General features: G+C 39.7%; 2 protein-coding genes across 2 annotated transcripts in view; one reads left to right on the top strand and one right to left on the bottom strand.

Moving 5' to 3' along the window:
- gtpbp2a (GTP binding protein 2a) overlaps positions 1–14751 on the bottom strand; it is a 432981-nt gene that overhangs the window by 217453 nt on the left and 200777 nt on the right. The gene's annotated exons all lie outside the window — the stretch shown is intronic.
- LOC132975398 (protocadherin-15-like) overlaps positions 1–14751 on the top strand; it is a 204971-nt gene that overhangs the window by 51697 nt on the left and 138523 nt on the right. Inside the window, exon 4 of the mRNA XM_061039911.1 lies at positions 987–1052. Within this exon, the coding sequence (XP_060895894.1) occupies positions 987–1052 (66 nt within the window). The remainder of the gene's footprint in view (positions 1–986; positions 1053–14751) is intronic.

The raw sequence follows: 14751 nt of genomic DNA on the forward strand, positions 1-14751 counted from the left end.
TAAGTGTTTTCTGTTAGTAGCGTGTTGCAGCTGGAGCTGTTCTAGATTGATCTAGTTTTAGAATGTGCGACTTTTTGATCCAGTATATGTCCTTGAGCACCAGCATTAAACCAAAGGAAACTGCTGTTTGGCGACACCTCCGCTATACTGAAGCCTCCACTCTCCTCCAGCGACACACCTCCAACCCTCCTCCACTCGCGTTCGCACAAAGGAGTTATCAATTAGAATGCACCATAATTAAGCACCATTAAGCACAAGCAGCGGTCAAAATTGTCCATTGCAGGTTAATGTTAGCTCACTCGTAGCTTCTTATTGCACATAAATTGGCACGGATTGACTTTGATCTAAAGACACTTATGTGACATCCAAAAAAGCATATTCTTCTTTCCACTAGTCTAGACTAAAACAGCTTTATACGCAAGGCCGTCCCGTCTATGTAAACATGATGTAAACACGTGTCTGTACAGTACAGCTGGTGAGACTTACCCTTCTCACTTATTGAAGACAGTGATGACCCAGAGAGAAACACTTGATTTCTGCTTAATTTATTTGTAAAATGTCACGCATTCTTCCTTAAACCAATTTAATGTTTGCCTCTGTCTAGTTGTTCCAAATCAAGCGTTTTTTCCTAAAAAATAAATCTTAGTATTAGTGAGTGTAAGTGGAGTGAAGGTCTGGTAAGAGAGTTTTTTTTTTTTATCTGTATACAATATTGATTGTTCCCCCCCCCCCCCCCCCTAAAGGATCAAATAGTCTTTAAAAAGATTTCATTTCATCTATCTTTTTTTTTTCCATTATTTTAGAAATAGCAAATAAAATATACAGACAAAGAAGGCACATCACAATATGAGGATAACTAGTCCATGTTTGAAAAGGGTGTAGGATGAAGTGAAAAACTACACTTTTTTTAAACAATATGCCTTGATGTCCATAAGCTGCTATGAATCACAATCACACAAAGTATATTGTTCTTTTCTTGATTACAGAGTGTAAGCTGTCTCGGCCAGGCCCCCCTGCAACCATCGTGACCATCGATGAGGAGAGCCCCAACGGTGCGTACCAAACAGTATCCCACCTACTCACTGTTCAACACTTATTTTGGCTCCACTTCACTCTGTGTCCCTGTGTGCTTCTGCACTCGAGTGGAGTGGATTCCACTGTTGGTTCTTGTTTCTGTTGTTCTGGTATTGCACTGCTCGGCTGATGGCTCTTGGGACAGGCTGCTGATAGGAGTTGAATTGTTTGACATTTCAGGTTGTTTTTGATTGTATTTTGAGTTCAAGATAAATGAATTCTAGATGCTCTTGTAGATTTGTTTGCCTTGAAGGGAATAAAATAAGTATGCATGCACTTGTGTGTGTGTATGTGTGTCTTTGTGAGGGAATACAGATGGTGTTTGGCACACAGACGTGACATGAGGCTCCATTAATGAGTAGTGTTCTCCCTATGTGCAGGTTGTCTTTACTGTTGTATTCCACTGCTACTTCAGCAGCACAGGAACCACTGACGCATACAACAGACACGCAGGACTCGAGTGAGACTGTGGAACTATTCTGCTCCTCCTTCTCTCCTCCCTCTTCATCATCCCACTAGACTCTCCATCACCTGCACCCACTCCTATTGCTCTCTCCAGGTCTCCTCCCTTTTCACACGACTCTTTAGTATGAGTTATGAGCATTTGCCATCTGTGTTTTCTGTTGATGACTGTGGGTTTTTTTTTTTAATGCAAACCTGTGTGTGGATGTGATAGAGAGTGCTGACTGCTGCTTAGGGAGGAGCTCTATATATGTTCATTGTTAGAAAATGAAAAATGCATTTCCCTAAATGGAGCAGGTGTGTGTTTGTCTCACCGGGTTCTCCCTGCAGATATTAGTTCTGCAGGTTAATAGAGTTTAATGGGCAGCTCACACTCGACTGGAGATAGAATCCAGAGCTTGTTTATGCAGTCAGAAAAGTATTCCACAGATTCCCCACTTCCCTTCTATATATGTGCTCCACGCACAGCTTTGTGGGTAATTGTTTGCCTTTGAGAGAGAGACTTTGTCTGTGTGCATGCATGCATCCGCCGTACATGCATATTTGAATCCCTGGTGTCTGATTGGGAGGCTGGATGTCAGATGAGACTGCCATTCGTCAATGCAATAGCCTTCAATTCAGGCTGTCACACTAACACATTTACTCCTTCCTCTGTGTGTGTGTGTGTGTGTGTGTGTGTGTGTGTGTGTGTGTGTGTGTGTGTGTGTGTGTGTGTGTGTGTGTGTGTGTGTGTGTGTGTGTGTGTGTGTGTGCAGCTGTGATTTTGGGCTTTGATCGATTGCCAGGGGAATGTGCGAGATGGAGGTATAGCAAAGCCCCGCATCTGAAAGCCTCCCTCGACCCACATGTGTCTGTGCTCTGTGTGTGAGGGATTTGCACTAATCTTCCTCATAAAGCGCTCATTTACCTGGGATATGGGTCTCTCCTGGCTCCCCCGGTCCTTTTATTTATCTCTTCTCGATGAAACGGCCCACAGCACCGCGCACCCCCATAATGGAATGTAAAACAGGCAACCCGCCGTTATTGACCAAAGCAATTATCCGTCCAAATGTGTTTCATTCTCGTCTCATCTGTCACACAGAGACAATGCAAATGGCACACAATACGATTACATCTCTCTCTCTCTCTCTCTCTTTTTCATTTTAAAGCATTTGCCTTTATATGCATTGATGTTTGTGAATGCAAACAGCTTAATTTCCTGTCTGATTTTGGATGACAGAAATGATGGACAAACAAATAAATGTATGAAGCTGTTTCCCTCGGAGAACAAATCAGAAGAGGCAAAAAAAAAAAAAAAAACGTAGCTGCGGGAGAGGAAAACATGATAACATCTGCAACTGTCAAGGCAGTGCATTTAATCTGCAATTCATTCATTGATTCTTTAGAGTGGAATTATATTTGACTCTTCCCTAGATGGTAGAACTTTGCATAGACATTGCGAAATAATCAAATTTTCTTTGTTCTGGCTTTATTTCCTTCATTTTGGCCTGCTGTGTTTTCATTATCAGCACGTAGAAATAAAAAGTCATGAGGGGATCATTGCAAACCCAGTCGCTCAAATGAAGCGCAACATGTTTAATTTATCCAAGCTGCTGCTTCTGCAGACCCTCTGACAGGTGCCAGACTTAACACATAAGGTCTCATTCACATGCAGGCTGGATTTGTGTTGGAAAGACAAAGCTAGTTTTCTATAGGCTCATGAGCTAAATCCAAAAGTGTTTAATCAGATTGGAGAGATCTCTATCTCACAGGAGAGAAGAAAAGAGAGAGAAAGAGAAAGTGGGTGGGGGTGTATTTTCTCATTGACAGAAAGCTTCCCACAACCGCGGTGGGAAATCAGTGTGTCCATAAATGAGGATGCTGCTTCCTGGCTTTTATCTTGTCTCCTGAAATTCATGATTTGTATCAACCGTTGCCTGGAGCGTGTGAGGAATCCTCTCAGCCCGCTGCATACTGCGCAACAGCTTATAGAAAAATCACAAACAAGTGCCGCTTAAGGGCTTTATTAAAAAGAAGTCAGCGTAGCATCCATGTATGTGCTGTATCCGCCAAGGTAAATTCTCTACAGACGCTGATAGATCACTGCATCCTGGCTTACATCCACTTGAATGAGGCAATCAAAGTGAAAATCCTCCATAGGCTCATGATGCAAGTAATCCTCTCAGTCACTAAAATGCATGCCTGACCTTAAACATCCCCCCCCCCCCGATACACTGAATGATCAAATCAAGCGCTTCTAGGGGTAATCAAACCTGTTTACCAGTAGTATAGGAACATAATACTTCAAGCTTTGTAAGAGTTCCTGGTTATTGCACGGTCTTGTAGGAACTTTTAGAAGAGGAGTTGGATATAGTTGTAGGCCAATCTTCTCTATTCAGATCTCCCTTGATAGATATAGGAGCCTAAAGGTTCTTAATGATACAAGTCTTTTTTTGACATTTGTTTGTCATGATTAGAGACTGTGAGACATTCTAAACTGGACAGCATTTAACACAGCAGCAACTGATTGGGTTTTTTCTGCCTCTTCACTGTCAGTCTGTTGATATTTTTCATTTCTTTTCAGTTGTAGCCCAAAGTGTTTTTTTAGAACCTCTTGCTGACTTCTTTCTTCGGTTTAATATGATTACAGTTAGTCGTGCATATACTTTGATCAGAGCTGCATCCATGGCAAGGGTTTGTTTTTAATTGCAAGGACATGCTGTATTAGACCAATCAGAAGCAAGTATTTAAGGTCGCTTTCACATACAGAGTTTCCTGGTGCAATTCGGTAGTGAAGTTGCAACATTTTTGCATTTTTAATTTGTCTTGCTTTCACGCTGCACTTTGTCAGGGGGACCAAAGCCTGTCAAATGTTGTGTGCTGTAGCCACCCGCCACTAGTAGGGGCTGTAGCTCTGATCAGTGGTTACTGCCATCCGGCCTAATGCTGAACTATGACCCGAAAGTAAACAGGACAGTGGAAGAAGGGCACACCTTAGTGCTAAACAGTCACCCTACTATAAAATGGACAAAAAGCTCTATGTTGACTGTGTCAGGTTAAACTGAGTGAGTGATATGTAAACACATTTAGCACAGGCATGTGGACGTTAACCTGCAAGGAGGACTGAAGGCGGGTTTTGTTACCAGCGCTAATGTTAGCCACGCGAGGCAAACCTATTTGACATTTGCTGTTTATTCCAAAATATCTGTCCAATTTCAACCCACAATGCACTGCTTTTTGGTTCGCTTACCTTCTTTGGTTTCGGACTGGTTCTCAGCTATGGTGAACCCAATTCTGGTGCACTTGGAAGCAAACCGACAAGCCCATTTCCAAAGTGTGGTTCTTTGGTCCACACCAGAGTTGCGTTCACACACCCCAAACCAAACTGAGACAGCTATGTAATAATTGTCTTTCACTGCCATCACTGAATGTGTTTTCGTTGTTTGACTGCTTGTGCTGATCATTTACGTGATGGAAAGAACGCTCTTTTGGGGAACAAAACAAGATTCTTGTGACACCTCTGCGTCTTATTACTAAACTTTCACCAAAGTCAACAACACAAAAGTCTGCTCGAAAAAGGAAGTGACAATTGCACTGGCGTATGAACGCAGACAAACAAAGTGAGGCTGCAAAAACGTTGTCAGCGTTCCAGCTGCTTTCTCTGTTCTATTCTCAAACCCCTTGATTTCTTCGTCTTTTTGATAAGCTGCCTTCAGACTCCGTGCTTCCGTTTTAAGACCCAAGACAACTAGCCACAGAGCAGCCTTGACATGATCTGGCAGAGCTGAAATGATGGCAAACACTGCAAAAACAGAATGTGGTTGTTTAATGACACGGAGTCTGTTTAAAGATCTCTCATCTCATTCAGGTTGACGAGCACTCAAACACTGTTTCAGGCTCTCCAGCTCCTGCGTCTCCTGCTTTGTCTGCAGGATTTGACTGACTAGAGCGCAGCTCTACAAAGTGTTAAATGTGCGAGACCAGTTTAAACAATTAATGAGAAGGAGCCAAGCCTACAAGAGTGTTTTTCACAGCCACCACGGACTCATTAGTGTCTCTCCTTAAAGTTAATTGAATCCCTCACACTGTTTCTCTCTGCTGAGCCTGTCATTAGTTTGACCATTCTCACTGCGGCTTCATTCCTTCACATTAACATGAGAGACGTTCACTTTCTTTATGTCTACTCTCTTTTTTTCCCCTCTCCACATAAAGTCAACAGAAGGAGCTTGATGGAGTCTTGGTCATTATTTTTTATTCGCTTAAAAAACACAAAACAAGATGTAAGCTGTAAAATCACATGTGGATGTGGCAGAATCTGTAAATGGCTTATAATAAAAACACACTCACAGACATATACAAGGTTACACAAAAATACAAAATCACCCAAAACAGTCTAAATACGTTGTTCAAAAAAGGATTAGTCTGTTTATACAGATTATTTAAAATGAGTCACTTCTATTCACATAAATAGACTGATAACACGTCAATGTGGAAATTGATTGTCACCGTTTTGAGAAATTGTCTCTTACATTTGTTATCCTTTGACTGATGTAATGATTTGTCGTTGGCGAACACGTTGGTTCTATGAATCAGCTCTTTTCTGTAAATGATGGGAGCAGGCTTTTAAGAGCCTCCAATTCTCCAATTCATTTTGCAGACGCGTTTATCCAAAGTGACAAACATCAGAGAGCAAGTACAACACAAGCCAGGATCTACAGAGGAGGAAGCAACGCATTAAGTGCAAATGAAAAAGCTTTAGGTCCAATCGGACACTACTGCTGATAGGCAATACACAGAGACAAAAAAATATATTATATCGTCATCGACAACTACATCTGCAGTTGTTCTGTAGAGTTCCAGTCAGCATCAAATCAGTCCTAAATATCATCATCGTCGTCGTTTTTGTGGTTTTCGTCGTCGTCGTCGTCGTCGTCGTCGTCGTCGTCGTCGTCGTCATCATCAACAAGCGTGGGTATTCATGAAAGAGCTGGGTCTTTAGCTTTTTCTTAAAGGTGCAAAGTAACTCTGAGGATCGAATGTAGTTCCGTAGTTCATTCTACCACTAGGGGTCAACGGATAGCCGATTTCCTTTTTCCCCTTTTTTGTTGTTATTTTATACAAGAGAGACTAAAGGGAGGATCTGTTCCCCACGCCGCTCAGCCAGAGGCACGTTACCCATTACTTATTTGATTTGATGATACAGATAAGACAGTAGAGCAGCGACCCTGTGTTAGGTCTTAGAAAGTTAAACTATACATTTCAGCGTTTAGGATAAACAACACGTTTAATACACGTGAACTATAGTGCTTGATAGTTTAACATTAATGTTTTGTATCAAACATTGTGATATTCTGTGAATTATACAGTTTGATGATATAAAATTTAATGATTTAGGTAAAATACATGCATAGGTCAAAACATGGCTTTATTTGGCTCACTTAAAAGCAAAAAACGGTACCAAAAGAAAAGTCTTTTGGGAGCAGAGAGAGTCGGCTCTTTTTGCTGACCTGAGCGAAATTATCTGTATGACTAGAAAGAGACGGAATCTCCATCACTAGAACGATGAATAGTATCTATAGTTGCCAGGCACACTTAAAGAAGAAATTCAAAGCTATAAATAAGATTTGAAGTTCAATGTTGGGCAAGTGTTACTAATTACTGTAAAACGTACTAAACAAATCTGTCATTTCTAATCCCAAAGTCCGCCCCCTTGCTCACTCCAGTGAGACACCTTGAGTCACAGAGCACTCTGCCTAAGATGAATCTTCACACACTTTTAGAACTGTATTTGTCTGCTTTTAAACAATAGTAGATGTCAGCAGGAGAGCAAAATTGATGTATATGGCTTTCAGTGTGGCCGTGTACAGAAGCAGGGCTATAATTTGTAACTCTTTTGCCATGTCTTGATTCATGTCTGGACGAAAGAATAAGCTGTCTTATTCCATTGTTTTGCCACAAGAGAACAAAGATCAACCGTTCACTGCCTGTTGCTATACCTTTGAGTTTCCTCAAAGTTAATCTGTGTTTCAATCATTTCATCACTTTAATATGAACCTTTCACGTAAAACGGCTTCTATTCATAGAGTCTTTGCTTTCCCAGCAGCTTAATTATGCTACATTACAGATGAAATGTTTTTCTATATCTCATTATTAAAACATGACTTCCTAAAAGAAATCAAAACAAAACCCAAAACATTATTTATCCTAGCAGCTGGTGGAGATTCAATGTGTTTTATATCAATGACATAATTGTGTTGCTGCTGTTGGGGTTTGTTATTGTATTATTTTTCTGCAGACTTGAATAAATATGACACACTCAGTGTTTTATTATTCAGTGCATTCACATTTAATTGGGCCCAGAACTCATATTTTCTGTAGTCTGTTGTTCATTGTAAAGGGATGCATGCTCTTTACTACTACTACTATCATATTTAAATAATTAAAGTCATTATATTAAATTGATTTACCTGTAATTAGTATTCCAGGCTGGTTGTTAAATCACTGACAAGGTAGACACTGAATAAAACTGCTATAGAAACAAAAACACTGAGACCTTCGTTCAGTCTGGTGGGCTGGTTGATTTTAATAAGCGTCAATTTGAAAACCACATTGAAAAGTAAGTTTCTTATTCTCACAAGGTTGGCTCCCATTCTGCTGATCAGGACTTTGTTCTGCTTAATAATTGCAGCGTAACAGAAGAGGAAACATCTGTGGAAATTGGGCTGGAGGAACCCAAGTGGCCAATTTAATTTTGTGGAGCTGTGAATCTGTAACTCTCACAAAATGAGAATTGCAGTTCTGTTCGCAGCGTTTGTAGGGAGTGCTGGTTTCTGTGTATGTGGTACAGTAACAGTGTCTTTCTGTCTAAATTAGTCGTACGCAAACCGGGACACGATGGACTTCTTGTAAATAATGTTGCAGATGATTGAGTAGAAACAAATGAAGTTTGTCCCTTTTCTCTGTTCCATGCACTGACACTGGGACACACACTCTGGTCTCAGTTCAACTCTGTCATCTCGTCCAGTTGAGAGATTGCTTGGTCATCAATATATAATTAGAGTGTAGCTGAAAGGAGAGGATTAGTTCACAACACCTGCCCCTTGTGGATTAGAGAGCAAAACAGAGGGCGGGCCGTGCAATGAGGCTCAATTATACACTACAGCCAGTGCATTGTGAGTTCAGAATGTGTATGGTATTAATGTACCTAACAAGCCTGTCTGGAGGTTCTTTCTTTATAATATATGCATCCCTGTCTGCATGCCCCTCCTATCCATGATAATAATGCTTCTGTTTTCGCTCCTCTAGAAATGGAGAACATATTATGTCTTTGATATGCAAATAAAGACTTCAATCGCGCAATAATGTGTGGATAAACGGTCAGCATAATTGCTGTCTTTCTTATCGTGATTATGCAACAGGAGTGTGCCGCAGCACTATTTGCATGACTTTACTTAAATTGTCTTTGGTTTTAAATAAAAATGTGTCTGAGGTGTTCATATCTCATTTAAATTGAGAATACTTAATTCATTTGCTGTTTGTATGATCAGAAACTCAAACACATGTTAAGTTAACTGTCTTCAGTAAATTCAATAAACAACAATCTTGTGTCTCCACGAGTGATAAAAAGAAACATGTTTTTTTTATGATGACTGTTCCTGGTGCAAAACCACAACCCTCACTGCATTGTTCAGCTGCTTTTCCCTCGAATATACTGGAATTGTCAAACTAGATTAATAGTGTCATCATGGAATATATGTGAGTGTGTTTTTTTTATTCACATCCTCTAAGGGAATCCCAGTGTTCTTTCATTGCAGCATCTCCCTCTCTGTACGTGGAGAGACTGTAGAGCAGAGTGATGCTTGCAGGATTTTCACACTGTACCGAGGCACAGACAGGAGGATACACGACTGCAATACCTAAAAACGAAGTAACCTCCGTCAGAGAAACATCACAATAAAAAAATCTGTTCCACAAATACACACAACAGTCAAAAACAGAATAGGCAATAAATGAGATTTTTAAGCAGAACATCCCCTCCACTTTGTATCGTTACTCACTCCACATTCCCAGAGTTTTTTTCTCCCCCTAAGCCAACACTGTATTGACTGCACCATCAGTAGAGACATCCCAAAGCGGGTTTCTTCTGAGACAATGATGCCAAGTTTGTTGACACAATAAAAATGCTACAGGGCAGTTTTTTAATGATGAAAGCATTTTCTGCCTCATAACTGCTATAACAGCAAATCAGCCTCCTTGAGACAATGCAAAGACTGCAAAGACTATACAACGTTTAATGTAAACATAAAGCAATGAGGTTTTTGATCCAAAATGGCTACTTGTTATGAAATATAGATTTTTAATTCCACATCATACCATAAGGGGTAGGGATATGATACCATCCCATAGCATAGCATAACATACCATACCATACCATATTATAGCCTAGCATAAACCATACCATCCCATACCATATAGAATAGCATAGCATAACATACCATACCATACAATATCATATTATAGCATAACATACCATACCATACCATATTATAGCATAGCATAAACCATACCATACCATATAGTATAGCATAGCATAACATACCATACCATAGTATAACATACCATACCATACCATACCATAGCATACCATATAGTATAGTATAGCATAGCATAACATACCATACCATAGCGTATTATAGCATAGCATAACATACCATACCATAGCATAACATACCATACCATGCCATACCATAACGTATTATAGCATAGCATAACATACCATACCATAGCATAACATACCATACCATACCATACCATACCATACCATACCAGACCCGACCCACCAGTTGAGAACCACTGGCATAGCATACAATAGCATACCATATTATAGCATAGCATAACATAACATAGCATACAGTACCATATCGTACCATAGCATAGTATACCATAGTATAAAGTAGCATAGCATAGCAAACAATACAGTAGCATAGCATACAGAAGCATACCATACAAGATAGAAGATGACAGATACAAGTTACATGGCCCATGATAACGATAATATCACAAAACAGCTCTTCTGGGATGAAAGATTTATTGCAAAACAGTCATAAAATGATACATCACGATGTCTGATTTAGCTGAAAAAAGGTAAAGTGCATGATGAATGTATTTACTTAATGCAATTTGATGTCAATTAATAAACTGACCACACTTCTTTTCCCCTCTGTCTGACATTATCCCGCTGTCTTCATCTCCTTCCTTTATTTCACTGTCAATGTCTCCTGGGCAAATAAACTCCTCATTAAGTTACCTCATTTATGTCATAAGCACCACCATGGGGGATTCATGAAGTAGGGATGTGGTGAGTCAAATTGGCAGGTACACCTTTTTAAATTTAATTTAACATGTATAATTTGATTGAAAGGGTATAATACAGAACATGAAACTGATGTGCTGCATGGAAAAATAATAGCTGTATGATCAAACTCTTGTCCCTAGTTGGGCCTTTGAATATAAAATAAATATACAACCTAAATTATAACATCAAAATTTGGCACCAAAGATTTGGTAAATGTATCACTCAAGTCAGAATTTATATCACCTTAGTCATATTTGTCCCAACCCCTGTTCGGAGTATTGAGGGAAGGTTAAAAATGAAATGTTCCATCGTAGGGACACACAGATATCATGTATATACTGTGTTCCTATGGAAACCTTTTCTAAAGGCTCATTTGTTGTCTTTTTCATAAAATAATTAGGACACTAACACTTTTGAAATAAAATGCATGTAAGCTGTCTGTATTGCTTGATTCATTCGTCAGCTGGTGATTTGTGTGTCTCTCTTAATAAGATATAGAGCATTTGCCAATTAATTTTCAGCATATTGTAATGAGATCGAGGATTAGTTTAATCCCCAGATTAGAGGGAAAAGACATTAAAATAATTGGTCATTCGTATTTCATGTTTGCATCTCATTTCCAAGCAGTACAAATGGGCAAACAGAACATGTGTGATGTTGCCTTAGTTATTGTGAAGTTTGAACTACATTGTCAGTTATGAAGAAGAAGACCACAATGCTTCGGTTTTTAGACCAACAGTCACATTTTAAGATGGTAAATACTATTGGGACAGTCTGTGTTTTAGCCTTTATGAAACACCACATTTTAAAATATGCTTTGGACTCCTAGACACACACACACACACACACACACACACACACACAGGAACACATTGACTGGGACCACTTAAAGTTGTTGAAGGATTAACCCTCTAACCCTGCGTTCACCGAAAGAACCTCTCTTCCTCCGGAATCACAGCCGCTTCTGTCTGCTGATTGTTCCTGGGGGGGGAACCCAAGGCGATGGATTACCTGAACATTTCCTACAGAAATGTGTTCTCAACACAAGAGGATGCCTAACTGGGATCCCACTTTTCAGCTTGAATCCCTGCCTGTCAAAGTTTTTTTTTAATTTTTTTTTTTTAAGAAACAATATATTTACATCAAATTGATTGATTAATCAATTAATATTCCCACATAATGTGTTCTTAGGTCTTGCCGTTTGTCTGTCTTTTCTCTTACACTACCTCGAGACATTTGTGGTGGTGGGTGGGTAAAATATCTGGAATCGCTTGTCATTAAAATTTAAAGAGATTATTGTCTTCCCTCAGAATGAGAATGTCTCTGTTACCTTGACTTTTCTTATCGAAATGCCAATCTGCAGTCCAAAAAAATCAATGTGTCCAATACTAATAACTAAGCATATGCAAAATTGGTGACATTTTAAAGCCTTACCTGATTATCTGATCAATTTGATTTCATCTATTCAAACAAATGTATTCATCCCACTATAAGCAATGGGTTTGGAGCAGCTTAAACAGAAAAGGCATAAAAACAAGAGTTACGTATGTAACTACGGTTCTATGAATTCTGGATGACCGCCATAGTTCTCTGACACTCTGGCATCTTGGCGAGAAGATTGTGTAGGGATGTCTCAAATGATGACGCGGGCTATTTAGGCCACGTCATGCGTCCTCCCAGGTCACATGTGACTTTGTTGATATTAAATACTGCGTGTGCACAAGACAGATATTATCCAGTGTTAAGAACCTGTACAACCTATACATACAAGTCTATAATAAAATACAATACCATATTGATCATGTAGATGGGTGTACATAAAGCAAAACATACAGGATTGAAAGTTCAGCTGCATACAACATGATACTGATGATACTGAAAAAATGTATGTATCTCATGTATGGCTGCAGTTTTAGTGTAATTAATCTTGCTCCATATAGAATCTTGAGTCTGCCTGCCTTATTAATAGTCTCAGGATGTTTTCACTCACTCCAGGTTTGGCACAAAGTCACAAAAGAAATAAAAGTGTTAAGGTACTTCAAAATATTCAGTCACATTGCGAAAAACAAACCCCATTCCTGATTTTGAACGTAGTCATCGCCTACAATACCAGAGCTCTTGTGTAATATGTCACACGTAGCTATTTTTGTCCACATGGGACAACTCACTCAGTTGTGATACCAACAGAATCTTTTTTTCTTAGAGCGATATATTTCTCTGCAAGAATGTGCCGAAAAATATAGATATTTAAATTGCATGTGGCCCAGTTTGCCAGAAATATGGATACACGTCATTGAATGTGATCAGGAAGCTCTGCCTCAGAGGTTATATCTATCTGTATGAATGAATGATACATAAATATCACAGCTATGCCCTTTAACATTTTTTACTGTAATGTTGAATTCTCATCACTTGTTTCAAAAGTGTGTGGAAACAGCGGAACAGCAGAAGTCTGTATTCCTGTATTTGTTGAATGTGTCAATAACTTCAGTTTGATTGCTCTTTTGAAGTACCTTGACTTTGAGTTACCCAGTGAGCCTTGTGATTTCAGAGAAGAGAACTGCATTTTCCTCCATCTATTGTCCTGTTGATCAGCCTTTGTTCCTGCACACCTGTTTAAAGTTTGACCTGAGTTCACTTGAGCCAGAGATTTTTTTCCAGTGCCCTGTGACCATCTCTCTCTACTGCGCAGGCAAATAAATCCCATCTGAACCAGCCACTGAGTCTGACCTGAAAGAACCTTTTCTTCCACAGCTAGAAACGAGAGACGCTAGCTTGCCTTATCTCTGATGTCATACCAATGTACAGCTGCATGGAGAGTTGCAAAAGAAAACGACGGCAGGGGAGTCAGTTTAGATATCAAGGATGTATTTCATGATAAAGTTCTAGGAATGTGTAAAGTCAGTTACCCATTCCTCATACACATGAAACCCCTGGAGTGTAAGTAAGGATGACATCACAGATGAAAAGCAAGTATTTTTTAAAATGTTCTGTTGAATAGAGCTGCATGTGTGACATTTTTAACCTTGACTTTATACTTATATAATATTTCCTGCCAGTCCCCTTGTAGAAAATCTGCGTGAAGTTAGGGTTAGCTGATGGTTGAATGCAGCAGGATATCTTCAGGAAATTCACTGCGTGCAAGTGGACAGATGTAACAAGGTTTATATCCTGTTACCTCTGAGTGACCAGTGTGATCGTGGTGCACATAGTGAAGCTGTTTGAAACTCTTTTCTGCTTGCAAATTTGCTCCTAACCACTCAGTCGTTGATGCTGTGAATACATTCAGTTAAATTAAGAACTGATATAAAGGCACACGCTGTCGTCATAGCATAGAAGTCTTTTGCTTGGTCCGCCATTTTTAAGTCGTCCTTTTTTCATTCCTGCTGTGAAGAATAAATTCAGGGGGGGCAGCATGTCCTGAAGTTTTTCTAGAACTGTTCAGGCGTGCATGTGTGAAAAAGGGCTATACAAGGAGTTTTCCTTGATGTTTTTGGTGGTATTGCTCGGTTGGTGGAGAGGGGGCGAGAGGTTGTAGTCCTTGTTGCACTGATCATAGTTTTCCACTCCTTATCCTGGCACTGTTAGATGCATATCCCCCCGCCCCCCCACACACACAAACACACACTTATTACTTTTCTCTCTAAATAACAACTAAAACCCCGACTCTGCTTGCCTCTACTGCTGGTATGCAGCATTTAAACTGAATGAGCTCCGCCTGTGTAACTCTGACGATTCTGTAAAATCAGATTATCGAACCTTGCCCTTGAGCATTCTCTTGAACAGAGCTATCAAATACATGCTCTGCTGTATTAGGGGCTCAAATTGTGTTTATGTAAATACAAACAGATCATCTTAGTAGTAGAATAGGAGAAATAGCA

This window comes from Labrus mixtus, chromosome 6 (assembly GCF_963584025.1).
Source record: "Labrus mixtus chromosome 6, fLabMix1.1, whole genome shotgun sequence".
NCBI lineage: Eukaryota > Metazoa > Chordata > Actinopteri > Labriformes > Labridae > Labrus > Labrus mixtus.